The sequence below is a fragment of the Alosa alosa genome, chromosome 24, assembly GCF_017589495.1.
Source record: "Alosa alosa isolate M-15738 ecotype Scorff River chromosome 24, AALO_Geno_1.1, whole genome shotgun sequence".
Classification (NCBI taxonomy): Eukaryota; Metazoa; Chordata; class Actinopteri; order Clupeiformes; family Clupeidae; genus Alosa; species Alosa alosa.
Window position 1 is genome coordinate 8,421,421 of NC_063212.1, and position 22,214 is coordinate 8,443,634.

The following is a 22,214-nucleotide window of genomic DNA, read 5'->3' on the forward strand; positions in this document are numbered from 1 at the left end:
AGGCCTTGCAAAGGTTTTTCTTTCGGGAAGGGGGTAGAGGCGTATTCAACCAACCAACAATTTTAATGAAGTCTCCTGATGCCTTATCTAGTTTCTGCATAGAGTACTCCACTAATTTCAAAATATCCAAACAAGCTCACTAGTGCACTTCTACACGTCTTGTGCAGTGCATTGGTCCACTCACTTTGACTGATTTCAAGTAGCACCCCTTAATTAATGTTTATACGGTTACATACTCATGCTTATGTAAATAAGTTAGAAAGAAATAATAGATATTTGTCTTATTTTGATAAAGCCAGGCTGCTTAACAACAAAGTCATACAATGTAATGTAATGTAAACTCAGGCATGCCACGGTAGGCCTTATACTGTATGCCTCCTCTGGTGCAGTGATTACCAAGGAATCCGCATTGCAGCAGCGTCCTGATTATGGATGAAATGCAGTGTCGGAAATGATCCAAAGTGTTCTTACACATGTTAAGGGGACTGATCCCCTCCCAAATCCCATTGTTTGGTTTGGCCTAAAAGTGAAATGGGAATTGTGAGGTAGAGTATGTATTCCGTGGGAACAAGCGCAAGCTTGGAGAATAGATATCTCACATAACCCTTCCGTCTGCATTCTGGTGTGGTGGGCTTGTTCTGACAGCATATTGGGATTTGCTGTCTTATGCAACTGTCAGGAAAAGGTAGGTATCTGTATTAGTCATATGCCTACTCTGTGTGCTGCCATCTGCTTAGTTGTATTATCTGCTACTGGCCCTATGAACAACACACCTAGAGTTAGTCATTCATCCACTCAAGAGTTATGGAGATGTGACGTTTTGTTGGACTGGCTTATTTTGTTTTTCTCAGTTTCTTATTTGCAATCTTATTTTATCAGATCTGATTTAAAAGCATCTAAATTGTACGCAAACCACTGCTGTGTTGAACGTTAACACACTGTTTCCAATTAGCAGCTGAAGTGGACCATGAAGTTAATCTCGGCAAAAGTTTTGTTTTGATGGTTTCAGAGGTCTTGCGAAGTTGTGTGGCCTGTGCAAAGCTATGCATCTAAAGCCTCGGGACATCATGGGGTGTAGATGAGATTTACAGTTGACAACAACCTTTGGACTGATGACTGTGGAGTCACTACCTCAGGCTGAGTGGACCATCCTGGTAGAGATGCTTTTTCTGGTCTCAATGGTGCTGTTGGAGGACCATAACTCTTGAGTTCCAGTTGACGTAACCTCCAGACAGACACAAGCGCCATCCCAGTAGTTCATAAATCTACATCCTGTCTCAGGCCTGACCCACTGAATCTCTTACAGACTACAGGGATTCCATGGGATTGCATTTTGTTTGCAGTGAGATTTACGGCACTTTGGCCACAGCACGTTGAACCAGCTGCATGGGCTGCTGGGTGATTACATCATCACCAGGCACCATGGTGAGGGTTCAGCTGGAACTGCTCTTAACAGAGGTCATGGCCCCTTCCCAGGAGTCTTTTTATTAGATGTCTTTCTGCCTCTACTTGAAGATCTACAGTATTTAAGAGCTGGGCTTTTACGTGCACTAATTGATGTTTTTCATTCTTATAGGTCAAAGTCAAGTCAAAATGACAGTACAGTATTGTTCATTGTCACGGACGGCAGGGCAGCCCATGGGCATCATATTAATTCTTTGTCTTTAATCCTCTTTGTGGAGTCATTACAAACCCCTAAAGAAGATGGCCTTTGTTTCATTTCCCACAGTCCCTGAGTATGTTACAGTGCTGCAACAGCTCTGGGCTTGTGTTGTGGATCCGGTGCCGTTTGTCTGTGCATTGTTCTTGGATCACAGGGTGCACAGGAGACTCACTGAGTAGGATGGTGTGGCGCTCCTTTCAACGTTGTGTTTGCCGAGTTGTGGTGGCGGATGGTGTGTGTATGGGAGGTGGTGGAGAGGGTGTGGGGATGTGGGGTGATGTCGGGGACATCACGGCATAGTGCCCACAGGCTTCTCTCGAGGTGCTAACAAGAGCGCTAGCCATCCACACGTGTGTCTATGTGTGTGTGTTGCTCGTTACCGTATTCATGAAGCTCTGATTGGCAGGTCTTGTGCCGTGGAGAGGGAGGCGAGAAACTGGAACGATGGAGCTAAAGCTGGATGAGCAAGAAGTTGAAAAACAACCTAAATGTGTGTGCCTCTCACAGTCAGAAGGCATGGTTTGGAATTGTGAATATGTAGATATTAGGACGAGCAAATCAGGGATGATTTTTTTCCTGGGAAGTATAGTTGCAATTCAAAGTGGAAATTTTTCATTTTTCAAACTATGTGGATTTGTGTAATATCGTGAAATTACGAATGAATTTTTCAAAGCCCCCCTTTGCTTGCTTTCTTCGCTTTTTTTAAGCTAGTCCATTTCTCACTGAAGCACTCACCCACTGTTTCCTCTCTCTAAAGGTAATCTTAAGTGCCTTTCCAAATCAAGGGTCTTCACAATTGTGTTGGAATGAGTTTTTTCTCCTCTTTTCCTTTTTTATAAATACCTAATCCTGGTCCTGTTGTCATGGAAATCATCCTCTCCAATAGAGCTATTGAAAAGTCTAGCATGAAAGATGAATTTGAGGGGGCTGGATTTTGGTGGTAATCTCTTTGGAGAAAGGGAATGGAAAAATGGGGTGGGGGTTGAAAATCAGCCCCGTTGCTGCTTTATTTTTAAATGCTGAATTAGCATTTGCCCGTGGAGCACTAAGAATGCCACAAACCCATTTTGTGCGAAAAGCGTTTATCTATTTTAGACCTGGCACAGGACGTCCCTTTCATATCCTTCTGCATAGATATCTCTAAATAAATGGCTACAGGTGACATTTCTCATCAGATTTTCTCTCTTTGTAACGTGAGGAATGGCTACACAACTGTGATTCAGTGAGAACTACTTGGATGTTTTGAAAATAAAGGGTAGATCAGTAAATCCATGGACTTCTATCAGTCTATCTATTGTTTATCTCCCACATTCTCCCACACCCACCCTCCACATGCTCCAACACCCCAAAGACAATGGTGTCCTAACCCAAGCCACCTGTTGGACTGCATCTTGACCAGGATTCATCTGCAACATATTAGGCAGCTTTTCATCTGAAGACCTAAGGGGTCAGCTGAGACCAACTGTAAACTCCATGAACCGGCAGTGATGGAACCTGATCCATTCCCATGGTGTTGGTCCTGTGAGATCCTCTTGTTTATGTTCCTAGACGTGCTATTCTGTGTTTGCATTTGTAACGAGGGGGGGTCACATGGTTTCACTGACCTTTTGACTTCACAACACATGATATTGTGTAAAGGGGTCTTCATTATGTTTTGTCCTGCCTTTCACATTGCTGTCTATCCATGTGTGTGCTTCCATGAACGCTGTGTCTGTCTGTCGGCTGAAGCATGTGGCAGTCTGAGCCTCCAGGAAGCCAGAAAGTTGGTTAGCTCTGATGCAAACACAGGAAGAGTCTATTCAGACATACCAGCTGTGACCCTTCTGAACTTTGCATTATGTGCTTGGCATGTCGACGGATGGAGATCCAAACTTTCAAGAGAACTTCCATGAATTGCTTTTGTAAACAACCTAACACATTCCCTTCATCACTATGAATCAAACAGACCACATGTGCCTCACCTCTCACTTATGTGGGAGCAAGGCAGCGAGCAGTCAATTCAACAAGTCAAATAAATGCCAGTGGTGGATTAAATATGCTGTGCAAAGTGTTGGGAAAGTGTATTGTTAGACTTGTCTTATCGTTCGCCCAGTGTCCCACTTGTGTACAAGCCCATTGTGTGCCTTCAAAGAGATAAGGGCAATATTAACTAGAGTGCTGGCCTTATTGTGACCTTCCATTGTTCCAGCTGAGTTTCAGAATGAGGTGTGGAAAATGAATGCAGTGGTGCATGACTAATGGGTAATTATGGAGTCAAAGAAGGGGAGCGCAGCGTGTGTCGCCAGGACTACATTGGACACATGGCGAATTTTCAGAGCACAGCCTAAACCAGTAATTGACCAATTCTTTGTGAAAACACGCACCAGTCAATTTCCGTATCACTAGCATGGCTGCCCCCACTCCTGTTGGTGATAACGGGTCTTTTGGTGTGTGGTTTGTTTCCACAACCCCCCACGCACACACACACACACACACACACATATCTACTCCCACACTCCACCCCTTCTCTTTTGGAGGGAACCAGTTGCCAGGTGACCTTTAGACTGCCCATGCATTCACCCTGCCCTGCTGCTTGAGGGAACAGGAAGCAGGTAGGGGCCAGTGGATGGTGGACAGGAAGTCCACCGGGCCCCCCAGAGCGACCTCTTGTTCCACAACAACAGGGAGAGGAGACGGATACCGTCGGAACAGAAAGGGCTCTTATAAAGAACGAAGACCTCTGCTTGTCATTGAGCAATGGACTGTTTCCATTCCGCTTTTAGGACACTTAACCGTTGCTTTGCTTAATATTTGCTCTGTACCCTACTGGCTTTAACACGACAGTTCCTTTTCTCATATTTTAGTGGCACTGTCAGCTCTGAAATTTACATGTGAATATTCATTTCCTGTTTGACTGAAGCCAAATGTAATTTCTTACCTAATGAATTGATTCTGGACCTAAATGGTAACATGGTTACAGGCTTCCTGCAGCGAACGTTAAGGGGTCTGTCTTTTATCTCTGGGTCCTTTGGCTGAGGTATAACTGACTGTAAATGAAGGGGTCTGGAAACCTGTGTTTCTGTAAATTCTGTCTTTTTCTCTGTTCACTCTGTTCAATAGTGACAGATGGTCCTCCGGGGATGAGCGTCTGAAAAAGGTCGGCAGCAGCAGAGCCAGGGGGCTGTCACTGAAATTAACTTTGCCTCCTCAAGCAAGTCGAAGCAACTTCCAAACACACTAATTTTATTTACCCCCCTTCCCCTTCCTTCACAACCACCACCTCACCCCCACCCCCTATCTGCTCAGGGACTGTGATGGAGTCTAGGAGGATGGAGGATGCCAGCCGGTTTTCCGAGCGCGTTTGGTTGCCGCATCACACCATCCCGCCCTCAAGCTGTGAGGCCTTATGGTGTGTTCTGAGGGAAAGGCGTGTGGGTAGCTATGCGCTGGCACTGTCAACGCGGGCACGCGCTCTTACTCGAGGCCCATCTCGCCAAGCTGGGCTGACCAGCTGAGGTGGCATCCCACCACTCAGCGGTGAGAGCTGAAAAAAAAAGGGCTGCCAACACCTGCCCCCATTCGGCCGCAGTGCCGTCAGGCCAGCCATCTTCATCAAGACTGGGCGGCTTAGTGCTTTGGCATCTCCCTTGAAAACACAAAGTGGTGCTTCTGGGATGTGAAGCATTTTCTCTAAGAAGTGTCAGATGGAGTGTAGAACAAAGACCGGGGACTGCTGGGATCTCAAAAACACCCACACGTTGACCACTACACTTGTGGGCCATTCACTTGAAGTGAATTCCAGTTTATTTCTGTGGAGCCGAGACAAAGAAGCTTTTCTGCCACTTAAAAGGATAACACTTGCATGGCATCTGCCACACAGACTGACTTAAAACACCTAGTAGCCTATGTTGGTTTTGTGTGCAATATTGGCACAAGACCAAATGAGGTCCCTGAATCTGCAATGGCAATCTGCACAGATGTGCAGCTGGAAAAACCAGCTAAGCTCTTTATCAGGATAAACCTCTTCACTTCCCCAGTGCTGGCTCTTGCCCTAGACAGCTGATCTTGGACCAGTGCAACCACTTACATTTCTGAGCATGATAGCTACACTGTAAACGGAGACGTGCGCAAACTGGATCCAGACCTGGCGAGACGTCCACTGCTTCAGCACTCAGGTGTCTCTGCCCCCTCATCCTAGACAAAGGAAGGAAAGGGTGTTGGACAGTTGGCTTGTCCCAGTTATGGGGCCAGCATTATGCAACCATCTATTGCGTGTTATGGTCAGTGTGTACTGGAGACCTGGAACTGAGCACTTGAGGCTTGGAAAAACAAGCCCGTTGCCCTGCTATGGGAGTTGTCTGGTCAGAAAGAGGTCATTTGGACTATCCTGAGTCTTTTTATTCTTAAAAGATAATGACAAGTAGCATGGGTTTTTTTGCAGGGTGTGTGTCATTTGAAAACGGTGTCTTGGCCACTTTGTGCAGTTTTGTCTGTCCACTTTCCACCAGGGGGAGTAACTCTGAGATGGGATTATGGGGGATGAATGCCAGTGGCTTTCATTCTTATTCATCCAAGCGTTAATGCTGACAAGTGCTGTGAGATCATCATTGGTTTTCCCTGGAGGTTAAAAAGAGTCTCTCTTTCTCTCTTGCTCCCTCATACATCATATTCTGGAATCCTGAAGTGAACCCCAGTGCCACATCACTACCTTGAACTGTTGGTATCCAGAGAAAAAAAATTGCTTGTGGGGGTGTGCTAATGCTTACAGTCTTCAGTTACTGACTTGTTATCAAATCAGCTAATTCAACTATAGTGCAGGGTGTCTTCACCTTAAAACATCTTCATCAACAATTCTTTATTATAGACCCTTTCAACAATAAAAACAAAAACAATGCTTGAACGTTCTATTTGGGCCCCAATCTACTTCCTCTGCATTAAGATAACATATGGAATGTTAAAACGGAAGTCTTGTGGGGCCAACTATGATGCTGATAATGGAACTCTCTTGAAAGCATCCTTAACAAGTGGCATTATTCAGTACAGTATGATCTTTCATAAATCTGTACCTACAGTATAACCTCATGTCTGCTATAACAGAACAGGAGAGCAAGAGATGGAGAGAGGAAGGCAGATTTTAATTAAACCTATAAAGGACCTGGCGGACAAGACCACAGCAGGTTTTCCTTCGAACTGCTCAGCCTGATTGGCTGAGGGCCAAATGACATCATCCAGTGGATCACGGCAGGGTTCTATCCTAGGTATCCATGGCAACCGGACGACTCTTTGCCATTATTGTCCCTACAGATTACTTTGGGTTGCCCCTGGGGTATGGCTTTTTACCGCGAGTATTTACATAAAGAGACCTGGTGCCCGCGTCCTCACAGATTGCAGATGAATGCCACCGTGAGCCATCCATTCAGTGTCTTGACCTGGTCTGCATTCTCATCCCTCCTTGTCTTTCTGTGGCCAATGCTTTCAGTGGTTCTCCCATTTGCCTCTTGCATTTTTTTTTTTTTTGCATTAACTATTTAACACCCCTTGGTTGGTATTCTCCAGCTGTCAATCATTTCTTATCTTTAACTCCCCCTCCCTATACTCCTTTCTCTGTAATGCTCATGTTTTTTTGTACTCACACTTTGCCTATCTTTTTTGTCTCGGGTTCTCACAGCGCTGCAGGTCTGAATAAACCGTACTTGAATAAAACAAACTGCTCTACACACTTTGGGGATTTTTTTTCCCTCCAACCACATTATGGTTTTGCTCCAATTAGTTGCTCAAGAGCCTTGTTCCCGTCCACCCTCTCCCGTGATTGACAGGCTTCTCAGCCAAGATGGAGTAATTGGATTGGTTGCTTGCCCACTTGGAGGGAAATAAAAAAAAAACAGAAATGAGGCCATTAATCCTATTGTGTAACGAGAGGAGTGGGGGACTCAGCATGAGTGAGTGAACAGGAAAGAAGAATGGAGCGAGAGTGAGAGAAAGATGGAAAGAGAGAGAGAGAGAGCTAGAAAGAGAGAGCCATTGAGTCTTTGTGCACATCAGAGACTGGGACAGCTTTTCAGGAAGACCGTGTTGTAGTCTTTTATGCGCTGAACAGAATAAAGCAGTGATTTTATAAAAAGGAAAGATAGATGATTTGCTTCCTTTCATCCAAGGTCATGTGTGGTCCTGTTTGATCTTGCTGTGTTTTAATCTTTTCTCTTCACCTAGTCTGTAGTATTTTTGTAACACTTTTTTACCATGTAAAAAAGGTTGAGTGAAAGATTAAGCTTTTTTACCTTCCCTGTCCACTCACATTTTTGTGGAATTGTGTCTCACAGTCATTGTTGCTTAAGAGAGTGGGATGGAGTGGGTAGGGAGTGGCATACATGCATCTTGCTCAAGATTCTACCAGCTGCAACTTGCATGAAGCAACTCACGACTAGTTATGGGATTTCAGTGTTTCATTTCCTAATGGCTAGCTACCACTTCACTGATTTATTTTTTCCCCTTCATTGTTATTATTTGCTCATTATTGTTATGTCTGGTGCCTAAGACCTGGGACAGTGTTATCTCCCTCTAAGGAGACGGGGACTGGCAAGAGTAAACTCCAGATGCCTCGCCGACACATTAGCAAACATTAGTAGCACCTCCCGCAGAGAGAGAGAGGGACCCTCCTCCACACACACAGAAATAGTCACTTATCTTTATAGTGATCCTCTGCTGAGGCAAATCAATTATCATACGCCTCTATTGTTTTAATGTTTTATGGTCTCATGCTAATCTGGTGGAGTGCTATTTGAATGGACAATATGGTAACAGACAAAGCTGTTTATTTGGGCGGAGCAAGGTGTTATGGCATTATCTAGTGAATCTGTTTTTGTGTGCTCATTAAAATTGTAGGGTGTTTGTGTGTGTTTGTGGGTAGGTCACCCATATTTAGTTTATCTGTTTGCTCATTAAAATTGTAGGTAAATTCCCCAAAGAGGGCTAAATATATTTATTGTGGGCTGCAGATTTCTTTCTGTGAGATTTTTGGATGTTCTTTAGTTGATTTAGAAGATTTGTTTGAATTCCCTGATAACAGGCCCATACTGTTACATGCCTCATATACATGTTGTGCTTGACAAATACTATTCTGGAGCCAGACCAAACTAGCACAGCACTTACACAAACATTTAACATCACACAGCATGGACCAGCATCACGCCACTCTTTCAATCTGTCCTCATTCGCCGCAAGGAAGCCCTGCAGGAAAACATCTTTTTGGGTCACCCTAGTCTGCTTCCTGTGTCATCCTCTGTCCACTAGAGACTCAAACTACATTGCAATGGTGTTTTTCAAAAACACATCTTCTGACTGACTGCTTTGTTAGTTCGGGTTGCAGTTTCGATTTGTCAGTTGTCGTTTTGTTCAACTGAAGGTCATGCCGATATTGTCCGGAAATGTTTTTGATCCCCCCCACTGCGGTTGTATGTGCACAGTATCTTTCTGTGCACATTTTGGAAAACTGGGCTGTAAATGTCACGAGGCATTGATCATATAATTGTGGGTAGGATCCAATGGTGCATTCAGGTTTGTTTATGTTAGTATTATAGTCTGGAAATAATGGCACAATCGAAAGGTCAGAGACTGAAAATTGAAGAGGTCTTTTGCATAGTCATTAAAATGTGCGCATAGGTGGGTTCTCCAGAGATGAGAATAATAGTCAGTATTTCTCTTGATGAATTTTGACTTGTTAATGTAATTATTGTCACATTTGAACATGCTAGCACACACACACACACACAAAACACACATTGAAATACACACCATAGATGTTCACTGAGGTGGTTTCATCTTTCTCTGTGGTCATTGTAATCCACAGATAAACATATTTAATCCAGCATAGTATTTTGTCCTGCCACCGAAACCATAAGTCATAGAGTTTAATCTCTGCCTGCTCTGCTTTGTTGCCGATCACTTTTTCTTTTATAAGGGCGTTATGTGATGAGCTTCCTCACAAGTACAACCGCATCTCACCCATATAGATGAGACACCAGATTAAATCTGACAGCCTAATCTCTGGTGTCCACAAGACAACAAGCAGCTTTAAATATGTTGACTTTCGCCGTGATGAAGCGGGGTACGCGTGGGGATGCGTAATCCTTGCTTTTTTGCCACACTAGAAACCCAGGACCCCCCGGGGTGGAAGATAGCACCGGTCGTTAAGACCCATCAGATCACCGGCGCGACAGTACTAATCGTTCCAGCATGGGAAACAACAGAAGGAGGAAAACAAAAAAACAGGGCGCGTATGATTTGTTTACATGCACGCCACTTCAACACTAAGGTCTGACACACAAGCTGCAGGGTAACATTTCAAGGCAATCTCCCTCCAGTAATGCATTGACCTTTAAAGAAGGGCATCTCCCACTCAAGTTTGTTTTTGTTATTGGAACAGAAATTACACAAGAAAAGGGGTCGGGTGGGGTTTATGTAGATTCATTGAGTCTCGGATCATCCTCAAGCAAGCAAGTGCATCAAGCAAGTTCACATCAATACATGCTTATAAGCTTGTTCCTTTACTTTCCTTTTGTAACTGACTTGACTGAAGATATTTATGAATCTCACCCACAGCTTTAAAACTCACTTTTACAATCATAACCCTAGGATAAAGAGGACATCTTCCAAGCTGATGCTTTCTTGAGTGTTCTTGATATGGAAATGCAACCATGCTGTCTGTATACTCCTCTATGTTACTGTATCAGTCTGAACCTTGTACAGCCTCATCCTCAAGCACACAGTCACATCAACACATGTCTGAACCTTGTACAGAACAATCGGGCAAGACAGAACATTTGCATTTGGTCTCGTAACCACTGGCTATGCAGACCCTTGGAGGGAGCTTTTGAACCAATGGAATCTGATGGAAGTGGGTTACACACTCATATAATGTGTCAAATTGAAGTGGAGAGGGGTTTTCCAGAGTACACTTGTGCAATTGTCTGCATACTTGACTGAATTCCTGGTTAAGTCATTTATCATTTGTGAAATATCTAATGAAGAGCACACTTGGATCAGTCCTACCTTCTCAATCCTCCCTAATTCCCCATTCTGATGAAATATAGAATCATTTGCAGAAATAGTCATAAATAATATGTAGTTGAGTAACATTGGTTATGAAACAATAGTTGTATGCAAGAGGATGGCAACCACAGAGCTGCTGAACTGTTAATACTTGTAATACATATTACAGTGCTTATACCATTACTTATGGAAAATTGAAGTTTAATTAGCACATAACTGCTCATAATCTTCTTCAGCTTTTTTGTACTGCATAGATGTGTCAGCAGTGTTTACCTGGGACTGATTGAAAGCAGCGGCAGCCTACGGGATCCTCTGAGCTTCAACATCTGGGCTTCCCTCTGCCGGTTCCCCCAGCCTGAGCCTCTATAGACCCACGCCCCAGATACGCTTCCATCCCTCCCCAACAGTACCCCTCCGTGCCTCTCAGCGGCTTCACCCTTCACTTTTGATTGACAACACATGGGGCCTTATTAAGGGAGAAAGGCAAGGTAAGACTGAATGCATTTCAGCTGGGCTCTATTTGATAGTCAGATACAGTATGTAGTTTATTTAATGCAAGTGCTTTTTTTACTGTTTTTGAAGATGTGGACGGATGCAGTTTACCCAGACTCTGTCCACAATTTCCTGAAGGTGAGGTCCTTGGCAAATAGCTCAAGGTCCTCTAGCTTTCTGTTCAGTGTGAGTGCTCAAAAAGAAGAAGAAAAAAACTTCACCCACAGTCCTGGCTGTGGAAATAATAATTAAAAAACCTAGTGCCATAAACCAACCCAGCCATATACAATCTCAGCTCATCCACACGATACCTCAGGAACCCGGAAGGGAGGGTGTTATTTAATGGCTGTTGAGCTCAAATATCAACTATTATTTCTCCAGAATTGTGGACTGTAATATAATCTTTCATTTGGTGGTGCACTTCATTTTAGATCTATACAGTCTTGTTGAATGGAATATGTTGCCGCGTGCATCAGAGGGATCCTATTAAGGGGGAAAACCCCCCCTGTTCTGTGCACCAGCATGCACAGGCACATGCTCTGGCATGCGTTTTTGGGGTCATCCGTTCATCTCCTGCTCCCCAACCCTGACACACTTTGTCTACAGACATCCATAGGGACCCGAGAGGAGCTGCTTGCTTCACCTGTCCCCCATCCACATGCTATGTGTTGCTGAAGCAACTGAATTTAAACCACACCTGAACCCCACACATCTGTGCATGTGTTAAAGTGCACCTGTAGCACAGCCTGTGCCATGCTGGATCCAAAGGACTAGCTTGGAGCCAAAGTGGTATTGCCTGTGAATAGCACCATGGACCCTAGACCTACTGGTTAATGAAAAAACAGTGATGCTACAGTGCTTCTGGTGGAGTGCCTCCCTTGTCCATGGAATGTGTACATGATGTTACCGTGGCAACGGTATGAGCCTTGCTAGATTGAAGGGAGATGGATGAGGACACTCCAGAAACCAAAAAAGAGAGGGGAAAAAAACAGACACACATACAATTCCATTTTATTTCATGCGAGGAGTGTCTTTGCCGTGAGAGTGGGGGTTGGGTTAACAATTGCTTTTTAAGTCTCACTTAAGCCAATAATACGCCTGCGTGTCTTAATGAACTCCAAGGCAAAATTAACATCAGTTCTGCAATCAGTCATACTTTAGATGGTGGCCATTTCTTTGTACTTAACACAAGATTTAAAAAAAATATTAATTTGCACTTTCTAGAGTAGCAATCAATTGCCCTTGTTCCTTGGGGCAAGTTCTGTTGAATCACTTCAATTAGCAGCTGAGCTAAACATCAGGGAAATAGTGTGTTCCAATGTGCCCGGCTCTCTTAACCAAATACAATTATTCCAATTAAATCACAGGATCCTAGAGTGGGTGAGGGTAGCGAGAATAAGAGGCTAGCAACCCCCTTCGCTCTCTCCCTCTTTCTTTCTCTATCTTCTCTCCCATAGCTCCCCCCTCTCCCTTAGCTCCCCTCCCCCTTAGAAAGCCCTGGATCTGCTTGCTCGTGGCTTTGACTGGGGGTGGGTCGCGGGTGCGCTTTCTCGTTTCTTCCCTCTTCCCTGTGATCTCGCCGTGGCAGAGGAGTCTTTGTGCGTCTGCTGGAGAGCTCCTGTCAGATCTCGGTGGTTAGGGACAGAGGGCTCTACTGTACCGTGGGGGAGAGATTTATGGTGGAAGTGGTGAGAGATGTGGTGGTGGTGCTGATGGTGTGAACGAGTGAATGATGCTGTGCAGCTGGGATATGGGCCCGGCTGCCTCACCACAAAGAAGACAGCCAAGCTTTGTGTTAAAGAGCCTTTATGCCTTTTATGCATATATTTATGTACTCTATATGTATGGCTGTGTGTGTATTTGTGTGTGTGTGTGTGAGAGAGAGAGAGAGAGAGAGAGCACAACAGTTAGTCTGTGTGTGTGTGTGTGTGTGTGTGTGTGTGGTCTAATTTTGTGTTGCATATAGAAAGTGCCGTCCCTGACTGTAATACATAATTTAATTTATATAATTAGGATTTAAACTAGCACTGACCTACAGTATTCCTGAAAGAAGACTCTGTAACATTGCATTTTTTCTATTCATCTTTCCATTCATCTTAAATACATCAGTGAACAGGTGCTTTCTGAATCTAAAATGATCATTGCCTTTAACCTAACCGAATGCAGTCTGACCTCAAGTTTATTCTTGTCCAACTTAACGTCATCCCTCCCTACGTCTGCAGCCACCAGAGTCCATCAGAGTGCAGCCTTTGGTCCTGTAAATGTCCGTTCTGCATTGGGCACGGGAGGCCTTGACCTCCATAATCACAGAGGAGCCCTCTTCAAGCCGCTTGGCCCGGAATGAAAAAAAGTTTCCCGGAGCACCGGCGTTCATCTCGAGTTTATTTTTGGGGAAAACATGATCCCGAGCGACGCCATCTGCTCTAATCCCCAACTTGTGGGCAAGAAAGACTTTCTAAAAAACGATTTATTTCCATCTTGACACGTAATTATATATTTAAGACCCATATGGTTCATCCCTTCTTCGCTCCACTCTTTTGCTGTGCCCTTTTTTTTGCTTTGGGTTGCTCGTTCCTTTAGCTCTCTTTTGCTCCCCTCATCTCTCTCTCCCCCTCTCTCTCCCCCTTTTCCTTTACGAGGGTGCTAATTCCTTCTCTTCCGAAAAAAAAAAAGGGAGACGTTTTCTCAGGATGAAGTGCTTCACGGCCATCAGCCCGGATCATGACCACTTGTAAAGCCACACAACCCCGTAAACAGCTGTGAACCGGATTCCCCCTCTCTCTTCTCCTTAATTCCCCCGCTTTCATCTGTCTCCACCTCTTTCTCTCCTCCTCGGCCATGCATATTCATCCGCTCGCCCGCTCAGGGCATGTTTACTAATTCCTGGAGGACCCCTCAGCCCCTGTGTGTTTGTTTGCTCCCTTGATAATCACACAGATTGTCTATATGGGGGCTTATGTGCCCTGGGTCTTGTGGAGGGGAGCCCCTGGACTCTCTCTCTCTCTCTCTCTCTCTCTCTTCTCCACATTTTTCAGTCTCCATAACTATGATTCCACTTCAGTGCAGCAAAATGAAAATGTATTTTAAAACTAAATAGATAAATAATAAGCTCAACAGCAAAAAACATGAGTCACCCAAGTTTTAACAGTCTTGCAACAAACTCTGCGTCCTTGTTGGAAAGTTCTTTCATCTTTATATATTTTTTCGGTAACAATATTTTTTATGTGTGTGTGTGTGTGTTTGTATGTGTGGTTTTGATTGGGTCAGTCTTTCAGCAAACAGTAAACAGGCCCTGATGCAACAACTATAAAGACTATAGAAACAGTTTCTGTACCAAATAAAAAATATTTAATGAAAGCACATAAAAGTATTCTATAAAACTTTGTTGTATTATTTGGATAAAGAGAATACATCATAATAATAAATCTTATTATATTATATTATTCTAATAATGTTACTCTCCCTCTCATGCGGAAAGTATCCAACAAATGATGTAAAATGGAACATGGTCAAAAGTGCCAAGAAACATTCAGTATAAGATCTGGCACACTCCTTGGAAACGTTCTCACTTTCAGTCCATGGTGGTGGGAAGGCCTGTTGAAATCTCTCTTCCACAAAATCCATCTTATTAATTAAAGAACTTAACGTGATTAGTTGGAAATTCTTATGGGAGTAAAACATACTTTGTGTGTCTGTGCGTGACAGAGAGAGAGAGACGGAGAAAGAAAGAAACACAAATAGAGAGAGAGAGGGGGAAAGAGAATAAACACTAGATGTAAACAGGGAAGTGAAGGAGGCCAGTTTATTTAGGTCAGATTGCAGATTGCATACATTAGAGTTCAGGGCTGAGAGGATTCTAATGATATCAAAGGACAGAAAGGAAATGGCTCTCTTCATCTTCGTTCCTCTATGTACGAATGTGTGTGTGTGTGTGTGTGTGTGCGTGCCTGTCCTTGTGTGTGGCTGTGTTTGTGTGTTTGTGTGTGTGCGTGCACACGAGCGACTTTGCACGTACTTACCCGTCCACCTGTCTGACTATTCAGCTAAATCAATTTGAATGGGGCTTCATCTGTGTAATCTGATGAGCAAGGTTTGCATATGGCGTTCATTAAATCCTCCAAAAGGATAACATCATTAATTCAACACTGGCTTGAACAGCTGATATAATCTCACTGTTGGCTAATAGAGTTAGGTAGTCTAACGTGTGATCATGTTTATGAACAAGCGATTAGATTTAGTCGCCATATGCCAAAAATTGTGTACACCTGCTGAACATTATTTTTGTGTGTTGGTGTCAGCATTATTTGGTGTTATATAAGGCAAACCATTACCTACCTGTGGGTGTTGTAGTTCTGTATATTATTCATATTATAGTCATAACACACAGTGGCTGAATTAAATAAACACATATTGACTTACTGTATGTGCTTTCTAAGGAGCAAAATTTCCTGAAAAGGGGTGCAGCGAGATTAAGTTGCATCTGTGTGGGGGTAGTTTTCACACATTCATACATGCACCCCCAATCTCTCTCTCTCTCTTTCACACACACACACACACACACACACACACACAGACCTACACACACATACGCACACACACTTGACATTAAATCCCTCCTTCATACACCCATACAAATTCCTAACCCTGTTGAAGATGGGGGTTGCAGGAAGCTGTTTCACTCAGGGTGTGCTATACTAGGCTACATGCCTGGTTTCTCTCTCCCCCACCACTCACTCTCGCTCTCTCGGAGACGGGGGTAATTTTCCCTGCGCAGGGCTGTCAATTTGTAGATGTGGACGACCGATTGGCTCTGTGTGCTCCCGGGAGATGCCATCACCTGCATAACCTGCCTTTTCCCTGGAAACTGTAGCCCCTGGTCATTGACTCTGCTATTATACGGTTGGAGGCTGGAGGGGAGGGCGAGGGTGCGTAGGAAAATAATAACTCCACCTGCTTAGCCAGTCCCACTTCTACCCCCACACCCATCCTCCCTCTCTCTCTCTCTCTCTCTCTCCCTCTCCCCACCAGCACCAAAAGTGTAGCTTTTTCATCTGGCTAATGAACGCTGTTAACATAATGAGGTGGGCTCTGTGGCTGTAGGGGCTTGGCTGGGTGGACGTGGGTCTATTGTGGGTTAGGGAGGCAAACCTTCAATTCCCTTTTGAGCCATAAGAAATTATGACATCCGCTCTCTCACAGACACACACACACACACACACACACACACACACACACACACACACACATGTACACCATGCACTCACAAGCAACCTCTTCACAGGGCTGGTTTGGACGGCTGCATTGATAAACATTTAATCCAATCATGGCGCCAGCCTACTTTGCAGCTGGGACCACTGCTGCAAGGTGACCCTTACTGTCTGAGACTGATGTGGATTGGCATGTAAAGCCTCTTTGACATACACAAACACACTTGCTCACTCTCTCTCTCTCTCTCTCTCTCTGTCAATCACACACACACAAACACACACACTCAGACTGACATGAACACACCGATGTCCCCACAGTGCCACTACACAATTAAGATATTAGAAGCGGACATGACCCCCAGCATGGAGCTGTGATCACTTCCCTCCGTGGGAGTTTCTTTGTAAAGCCATCTAGCTTTGTTCAGATCTGATGAATGGTAATGTGCTGCTTCAAAAAGAGAGTGAAAAAAATAAAGGTCTGTTGATGTGCTGGCCACATCGCATCAGGGGTGGAATAATAATGCACTGCACATAAGTTGCGTGACAATCCCTTTAAGGCTACTTCAAGACTCTCCCCTCTGATTGGTTGAGACAGAAATGTATGAATTTGAAGGGGGGCAGTGGCATGCATGGCTTTCAATTGTCAGGTCATCTGTCAGGCCTCAGGTCAGTGTAAGGGTTTGATCTCTCAGTGGGTTTGATTAAGATGTGGTTTACCCTGATCTGATCCAATATCAGGGACTCTACAGGACACCTCTGCCATGGGCTGCCAAGTGAATCAAGGGCAGCTTATCCCAGCATGCTGTTTTGCGCTGCTGCCTTTGGGCATTTGGATCCTGCGAGATGACAGCTTGAGGAATATTAGGAGATCTGAGGATCAGAACACTGTCCACTTGTATGTAAATGAGGCTGAGAGACGTAGCAATGAATTTACTTTTACATTATAAAAACACTTTCCTGTTACTGACTTTAGACTTTAAAAATAATTTATCAGGCTAATTGACCACATGTCAACAGCTGTATGAAATACTTTTGTTGAACACAAAAGATTATTTTAAAGTCTTTTGATTGTTTTGATATATACGATCTAATTTTGTCTACACAACTCTGGGTTTACGGAGTTTCCTGGATGATCATGGTGTACATACGCACCTGTCCGGTAGAGGGCGCTTTCCCCCCGATACACGCTAGATGCAGAAAAATGAATTGCTCTCTCTGGGTTTCCGGGATTGATTGCTTTGTTAAAGCCTTTAGATCCCTGGGAAACTATGATTTCTAAAGAGTAATCTTGTCATTCACTGCCCGTGTAATCTCGCAGTCGTATTTTACTTTATTTGTGCGCCCGCCATAACCTCTGACCTCCCCACGCCTCCACACATCCAGTTCCAGCCCCGTCTTTTGTCCAGCGTGCGCCCATGAAATCCTGAAAGCACCGGCGCCTGTGATCGCGTTGTTCTTGTGCGGATTACACAGAGACAGATGGACACCGTGCCTTGTCTTAACCAAATCCTCTCTCACATCGCAGAAAAAGCAAGACCCTCAGGAGAGGACATATTAGGCTATCACTGGCCCTTTGCTTTTGTTGACATCTCATTCGTCACGTCGGCTTCCCCTACACATTTAAAATCACATAAAATAAAATCAACATAATTAAGGGATGAATTGTGTGTATCCTGTATCCTATGTCAGCCCAATATAGATTTAGAATAGAATTAACTATTGTAGGCTACTAATGAACTAAAACACACTAGTATAATCTATTTGTTTGAATAATAGTGGAATTAACCTAGTAATAATAAGCTAATTAGTAATAATAATTTAAATCAGTCCCATTTTAATATAACCTAATTCACTTCTACAGCTGTTATTGGAATAACATCATCAATATTTTCATAATCTGGCTGCATGTCGTGTTTTACCTGTTGTTTGTAGGCGTCGTTCCAAGCGGGCGGGGCAAGGAGAGATTTGACAGCGAAATCGGCTTCAGACGCTGTGTGTGTGTGTGAAGCATTACAGAGCCTGCCTGGATATCCGAGACGAATACGCGCTGATTGTAGTCTTCATTTCGCCAAAGAAAATATTCCACTGTCGGCTGTCTACGGGTTCTTCTTGACTTTTCAATTGCCGACTGATTGGACTATGTGGACTATGTTTCCGGAAATTTAAATGGAACCAAACCAAATAGCAGCCAAAGGGAGAGTGAGCGCTGTTGTGCGATAAAGGATTGTAGCTAGGGACGTCGCACTGACAAGCGCGTGTATTTAATTGCACTTATTTTAAAACATTTTCAACTTTTACTTTGCTTTGATATCCCAATTTTATTGTGGTTTCTGCCGTTCATTTGTTTCAATATTTGCACTTTTACGCGTTTTGTAGGCGAGGCAACTGCTTCTTGTGCAGAAGCCACCAACTGGCCATAACGGGACAGCTTTTTGGCCACATATGATCTCATTCATTTGCATTCTCACAATTTTGTGTTTTATTTTTTTTATTGTAATCTATCAGAATAACTAAAACACACTGCCGGGCGAACCGTGCCCCGGGACATTATCCAAAATAAGCGTTGCAATCGCACATTTGAATTCAACGTACCGCCTGGGAGAAGAATGGTTCGCAGCTGAGACCGATCACTGGACGGTAACCCCGGACCAATACTTCGTGTTGCTCTGATCTTCGGAACATGAAGGCGGCTGCCTGTCTCAACGCTGGGGTATTGCTGCTGTGTTTTCTCCTAAGCTCCTGGGCAGCCACGCTGAACGGCTATGGAGGTGAGTCCCGCACGGCACTCATGCACTAAATGGAGAGCCGTTGGAGTGTTTGACACATGAGCGTCTTTTGAAATAGGAGTAGGAAAGCAGGTGTTAAACCTGTGCGAGTGCGTGGAGTTAACAGGCTACTCAAAATATTATGGAACCCTTTAACCTATCCAACTACCTTACCAGTTACCTATCCAAAACGGACTCTTTTTGGTTATATGCACCAGTAGCCATGCATGAAGGGAATGCCAGGTGCTTTGTGTTTAGTGACAGGTGCAACGCTGTGTAATTTTAGTCATGTGATATTTATACATCATTCTTCATAAATATAAAGAAGTTTATACATGTAATGGCACTTTGGATTTATAATAGCGTTCAACTAATGGACCAAAAAATGAAAATCGGCCTTTTGTCAATTTTCCCCCTTTTAATTCTTTAGTTTCGTACATCCGCATATTATAGTTATACCAATACGAACGTTGCCCATCTCTCATGTAAATAGCAAGCCATAAATTGCATGGGCCATCATGGGAAGTTCTGACAAGCAGTTCTTTGTGCCACTACCCTCACAGGGTCATCATTGCCTCTTATGTCCGATTCTCCACTCTATTCCTCCCTTTTCTATTTTTTTAAACGAATTTTCATGAATTAAGAGGCGAGCCATATGAAACTGGTCTGAAGAAACATAGAAACAAGTCCTAGGGCTTTGATGAGGCAGATGTCATCACTGCCCTATGACCGTCCTCTGCTTGTGTTGTGTCGAGGACAAATCTTAGCCATGTGACCGTGTTTACATGTGGACCAGTACATACACTCTGTATACGGGGTGAAATTGCGTCATGATGCCAAAGTGATACGCGTGTAGCTAACCGGCCGGAGATATTCCCTTTAAGTCGTCCCGCGACTGATACACTTGGCGTCCTGCTCAGTATCTATTGCATAACGCGGGGAAGACTTGACAGTTGTTTGCATGAAAAAAAGACTAGAGAACATCCCGCTCATTTGGACAATGCAAATCAATTCAAGCGTGCTTTTAAGGCCCCCGGTCCGTGCAGATGTCGCCTGAGAAACAGATGCAGAATGTGACTTTTCATGCTCTATTGTGAATCAAACATCTGGGCTAAAAGATGGGGGTGGGGTTTGTCTACTATGGGTTAGTGCTGCCTTTTCTTTTCGGAAAGATTTGTCATGCTTGGAGGAGACTTTGGTAGGCTATATGCTTAGAAATGTATGAATGCCAAATTCCATCTGTTCACCTCCTATAAGATAGGCTATGTGTTTGAGCCACACAGAGAACACAATGAGGAAGTCTTAATTAAATCTCAATCATGACCCCCAATCAGATGCCCTTTGAATATTGCCATGGTTTCATGATTGCAGCAGCTTTTTGTAACTACCTCTTGAACACATGCAGTGCAATCAGGCATCACTGGAAACTTCCATAGCTCCATAAACAAGTCTGAGCTGTGTGTGTGTGTGTGTGTGTGTGTGTGTGTGTAGAGCTCTGCCCTGACCCCTAGTTCTTTACCCCACTCAGTTTCACTCTGTTAGCGGCGACTCTTAATAACTCTCACATGAACCCGATTAGCGTCCAAAAACACAATGGCTCCAAGAAACGGGCTCCCAGAGAGTTGTGACATTAAGGGGAGTTACTTTGTAGAGAACTCTCTCACAGCCAAGGGTCCTCAGAGCAACACACACACACACACACACACACACACACACACACTGCCCGGTCAGACTGTGTGTGTGAGACAAGGCTGAAAATGTGTGTTTGAAGCAGCGTAAAAGCAGTGTAATTCTGGTTGAGGTTTTCCTCGGATAGTGGCCAGAGCAAGTTGTTGGAGTTAATTGCAGCAGTGATAATTCTGTTGAGGTTGTGAGTCATCATGACATCTTCTTGAAGGGATTTTGATCAGATTTTGGCCTGTAGGCTTTTACACACATGCCTGGTATTTTTGGTGTTAGTTTTCAGAGATAGTGTGCCATGGTCTCTCTCTCTCTCTCTCTTTCTCTCTCTCATACACACACACACACTCACTCACTTTGCTGTCATTAATTACTCCATTTTCTGGCCAGATGCATCACTGTGTTAGTATCCGTATCAGCCGTATTATTTTTCAATTCAATAAGGTCTAGATGTGAGAGGAGTAGCTCTCCCACGAGAGTAATGGTGCTTGGAGAAGCGATTTCAGTTTTTCAGGATTTCAGGGATTTCAAGGGCAAGCATGCAAGGGGACATGTATGATGTGTTTGTGTGTGTGTGTGTGTGTGTGTGTGTGTGTGTGTGTGTGTGTGTGTGTGTGTGTGTCTTGAGGAGACAGAGCTTCTGATTTAGTCAATAGGGTGGGGAGGAGACCACCTCAGCACACACATATCGGGTCAAGACCTGGCATTCCCTAAAGGTCACTCACTCCCACTACATAGGAAACTGAGCATTGCCAGTCAGCAGAAAACCTTACGAAAACATATCTCAAATGTTTGGGCCCTCCTTTCTATGAAACCATGTATTGTCAGAAGCAAAAGGCCACCAGTAATGTACGCAGTAGAGCTTAAATACAGCGCATTGAGCAACTCTGCATTAGCCTACTGTGGGAAGTTTTTCATCAGGGGTTAGGGTTTATGCTTACAGTGTCTACAAGTAAGCAGTCCTCCACACCCCCCCACGACGTCTTCTAGAATTTTCTCATCGCTTAAAAGGAATTAATGAGCTTTTTCTAAGCCTGTGGTTTGGCTTAGCTATTGTTAAAGAGCTACGTTCATTTTTTAAAAGGAGCAGCAACCCCGAGAGACCTACAATAAATTGCATTTTTAATTCCACATGTACATTATAAAATGGGTTTTTGAGTCATACTTTCAAAGCACTGCATTGATTGCATTAACTTCTCTCAAGGACGACTTCATTTTAACCACAGGGTATTAAAAAACGGCAAGGTAAGCTTACTGTCGGGGGTTTGGTGGAGGCAAGGTGGAGCTGCTGGACTTGACCTCCAGACGATGACATGAAAGAGACAGACAAATAGGGTTGGGGGGTCAAAGGTCGCTGTGCCCCAATAGGAGAGATGCACA

General features: G+C 44.0%; 1 protein-coding gene across 1 annotated transcript in view; it reads left to right on the forward strand.

The window, feature by feature from the left end:
* The first annotated feature begins 18,353 nt into the window (after window positions 1–18,353).
* The window catches only part of sema4f (sema domain, immunoglobulin domain (Ig), transmembrane domain (TM) and short cytoplasmic domain, (semaphorin) 4F), a 67,238-nt gene continuing 63,377 nt past the window's right edge, over window positions 18,354–22,214 (forward strand). The window contains exon 1 of the mRNA XM_048236670.1: window positions 18,354–19,157. Within this exon, the coding sequence (XP_048092627.1) occupies window positions 19,070–19,157 (88 nt within the window). The 5' untranslated portion in view covers window positions 18,354–19,069. The remainder of the gene's footprint in view (window positions 19,158–22,214) is intronic.